The 2,742-nt window shown below is 44.7% G+C and overlaps 1 protein-coding gene across 1 annotated transcript; it reads right to left on the reverse strand.

The window, feature by feature from the left end:
• Positions 1-888: 888 nt before the first annotated feature.
• Positions 889-2,376, reverse strand: sox11a (SRY-box transcription factor 11a). Its single transcript, XM_020591158.1, has one exon. The coding sequence runs from the start codon at positions 2,176-2,178 to the stop codon at positions 1,090-1,092; it is 1,089 nt and encodes a 362-aa protein (XP_020446814.1). The 5' UTR covers positions 2,179-2,376; the 3' UTR covers positions 889-1,089.
• Between the last annotated feature and the right edge of the window lie 366 nt (positions 2,377-2,742).

Below are 2,742 nucleotides of genomic sequence, written 5' to 3' on the forward strand. Positions count from 1 at the left end.
TGTATCTTAAAGAGTATATATTGCACAAAAAATGAGAGGGGGGAAAAACAGTATGTGCCATAAAAAATACCAAAATCCAGTTTCACACCTGCGATTGGGACCCATCCACATATCACGAGTATGATATACATAAACTCCTAACTTTACTATATTACAGTACATATACAATCTTGAAACTAGTTCCAGCTCTGAGGTATGTGTTCCCCATGATGCCATTGTATTGTCTACAAATACTCAACAAATCTGCTCTACAACTGTACAAAACCTAGTTTAAAATCACAAGGCATTTTGATGCAAGTTTTAATTTAACTTAATCCTTAAAACCAGGACTCCCTTGCATGCTAAAAACAAATGATAAAGGGAAGAAGTGCCTGAAACTCACTGAAAGCACAGTAAGATCATTCCCTTTGAACTGTACAAAAATATGCCTGAAAATATTTTACTTTTCTTTTAAAAAGATGAGGTCTGTTATGTATCAAAATGTTTCCTCCACACCTGTATTCTGCAGAGGTTTAGGCTGCTTAATTTTCCAAACCCGGAGGTAAATGGAATCAGTTACAAAAAAACAAACAAACAAACAAACATTTGCGGCATTTAGAAATGACAAACCGTTGAAAAGTAACATCCTGAACAACTGTCAGTTCACAGATTTGCTTTAGAGTCAGTCCACAGTCTGTTTTCAGCTCCCTGCAGTATTTTTTTTTTTGTTTCGTTTTGTTTTGTTTTAAGAGGATAAGATGCATAGAAGTTCACGTATTTTTCCCTTTGTGGTCCGTTTAAGCTGAACAGTAAATGGAAACCTACCGGGAAAAAATCCATAAAACCCTGTCATGCTGCCAGAAAAAAAAAACGTCTGCAGACTTTGCTTTTTTTTCTATTTTTTTTTTGTTTTTTTTTTGCTACCAGCTTCATAAGCATCTCATTCCTCAAACCTCACCTCGCCTCCTGGTCCTCCATCTCCCACCAGGACCCTTCAGAAAACCCACAAGAGACACAGTCAGGGCTAGGGACAACTTGACCAGGACACATATAATTTCATTTCTCCCTTTTCTCTTATTACTAGAGGAACTTTTAAATTTTTTTTTAAATTCAGTATGTGAAGACCAGGTCAGAAAAGTTCGCCTCCAGCCAGTCCCCGGCAATCATCTCACTGAGCTCTGGCGTGCAATAGTCTGGGAATTCAAAGTGAGAGCCCAGGCTGCCCTCGCTAAAAGAGTCCAAGTCCTTATCCACAAGAGACAGGGAGAGGTTTCCTGAATTGGGGTTGCCCATCTCCGAGCCTTGGGCGCTCGGGGCGAAATTTAAACTAAAGTCAAACAGCAAATCGTCCGCGTCGTCGCCGGAAGAGGAGCTGCTGCTGGATGAGGAGGATGTGGAGACTGACCTGGAGGATGCTGGTGAGACGGAAGCAGCGTGCAATGTGCTCTGCTTGGCAATGTTTTTGATATTGTAAAACAGTTTGCTGTTGTTCCGAACTTCTTCGTACATGCTCGTCCCCTCAGATTCAGCCGAGGAGCTCAAAGTTGGGCTCGCAGGAACTTTGGCTACATTGTACGGCCTCAGGCGCTCCTCGTCCCCCGGCTTAATCCCCATCCGGTAGTCCTCTTCGTACTCTTCGTCATCGTCATCATCGGTGAGCTCACTTTTCACAGTCTTTGAAACTTTTAAGCTCGGAAACACACAGTCCTCCCCATAGCCCTGAGACGACTTGGAGCCGCTCTTAGTTTTTATCTTTGAGCACTTCTTGCTGGGAGTCTTTGCAATTTTCCCGCACTTCTCCGGAGACGGTGCTGATGATTTGGAACTGTCGAGTTTTGGTTTTTTCTTGGGTCTGTACTTGTAGTCGGGGTAATCAGCCATGTGTTTTAGCCGGAGCCTCTCGGCTTCTCTGATAAACGGGATCTTTTCACTGTCCTTTAGCATCTTCCATCTCTTCCCCAGGCGCTTGGAAATCTCCGCGTTGTGCATGTCCGGAGACTGCTCCATGATCTTTCTCCTCTCGATTTTGGACCAGACCATAAATGCATTCATGGGTCTCTTGATGTGACCGGTGGCTGTCTTGCACCAGTCCGGGTTTATCGCCACCGGGCTGCATGCCATAAACTCACTCTCCTCCGAATCGGTAGCCTCCCTGGACATGCTCCCGTCTGTCTCGCTGTTATCTGTGTGCTGCACCATTGTCCTTTATTTCAAGTGACTTTGTGTCCGGACGTTGCAGTGTCTCACAGCCCCACACTGCCAAGACTGCTCAGTTCTCTGTGTTTGCGCCGGTTCGTCCACGTCTTACGCGTAATACGTGTCTCAAGCTCTGCACTCTTTTTCCAGAGTTACAAACTGCCTTCTTAACTAGTTATCAGCTTTTTCATGTCCCCTGCGTCACACGCAGCCATCCAATCACGTCCCTTCCACTCCGCCCAGCAGACTCCATCCAAGACTCCCCTTAACCCTTTTATTCCTCCCTCCCGAGCTTTCATTGGGGTGGAGGTGGGGGTTTGTGGTACACAGTGTCTGGGGCAACACGCCGGGCGAGACAGGCATATTAAATACACAGTTAGCACCGTGCGCTCCTGCGATGAACATCACGCACTGACGCGCATAAAAAACAAATCCGTTTTTTTTTTCTTTTAAAAGTGAAGAAAGAAAACATGTAAGAGACAAGGTTAATCTCTAGACAGGCGCATAGTCTTTTGCAGATGTGTCTTGGGGAAAACATGTAGGTTATGTGATTATTTGCTTTCTTTT

This window comes from Monopterus albus, unplaced genomic scaffold (assembly GCF_001952655.1).
Source record: "Monopterus albus unplaced genomic scaffold, M_albus_1.0 scaffold13.1, whole genome shotgun sequence".
NCBI lineage: Eukaryota > Metazoa > Chordata > Actinopteri > Synbranchiformes > Synbranchidae > Monopterus > Monopterus albus.

Bases quoted from the DNA above. Each gene is read 5' to 3' on its own strand.
- sox11a (XM_020591158.1), bottom strand. From the start codon at position 2,178: ATGGTGCAGCACACAGATAACAGCGAGACAGACGGGAGCATGTCCAGG.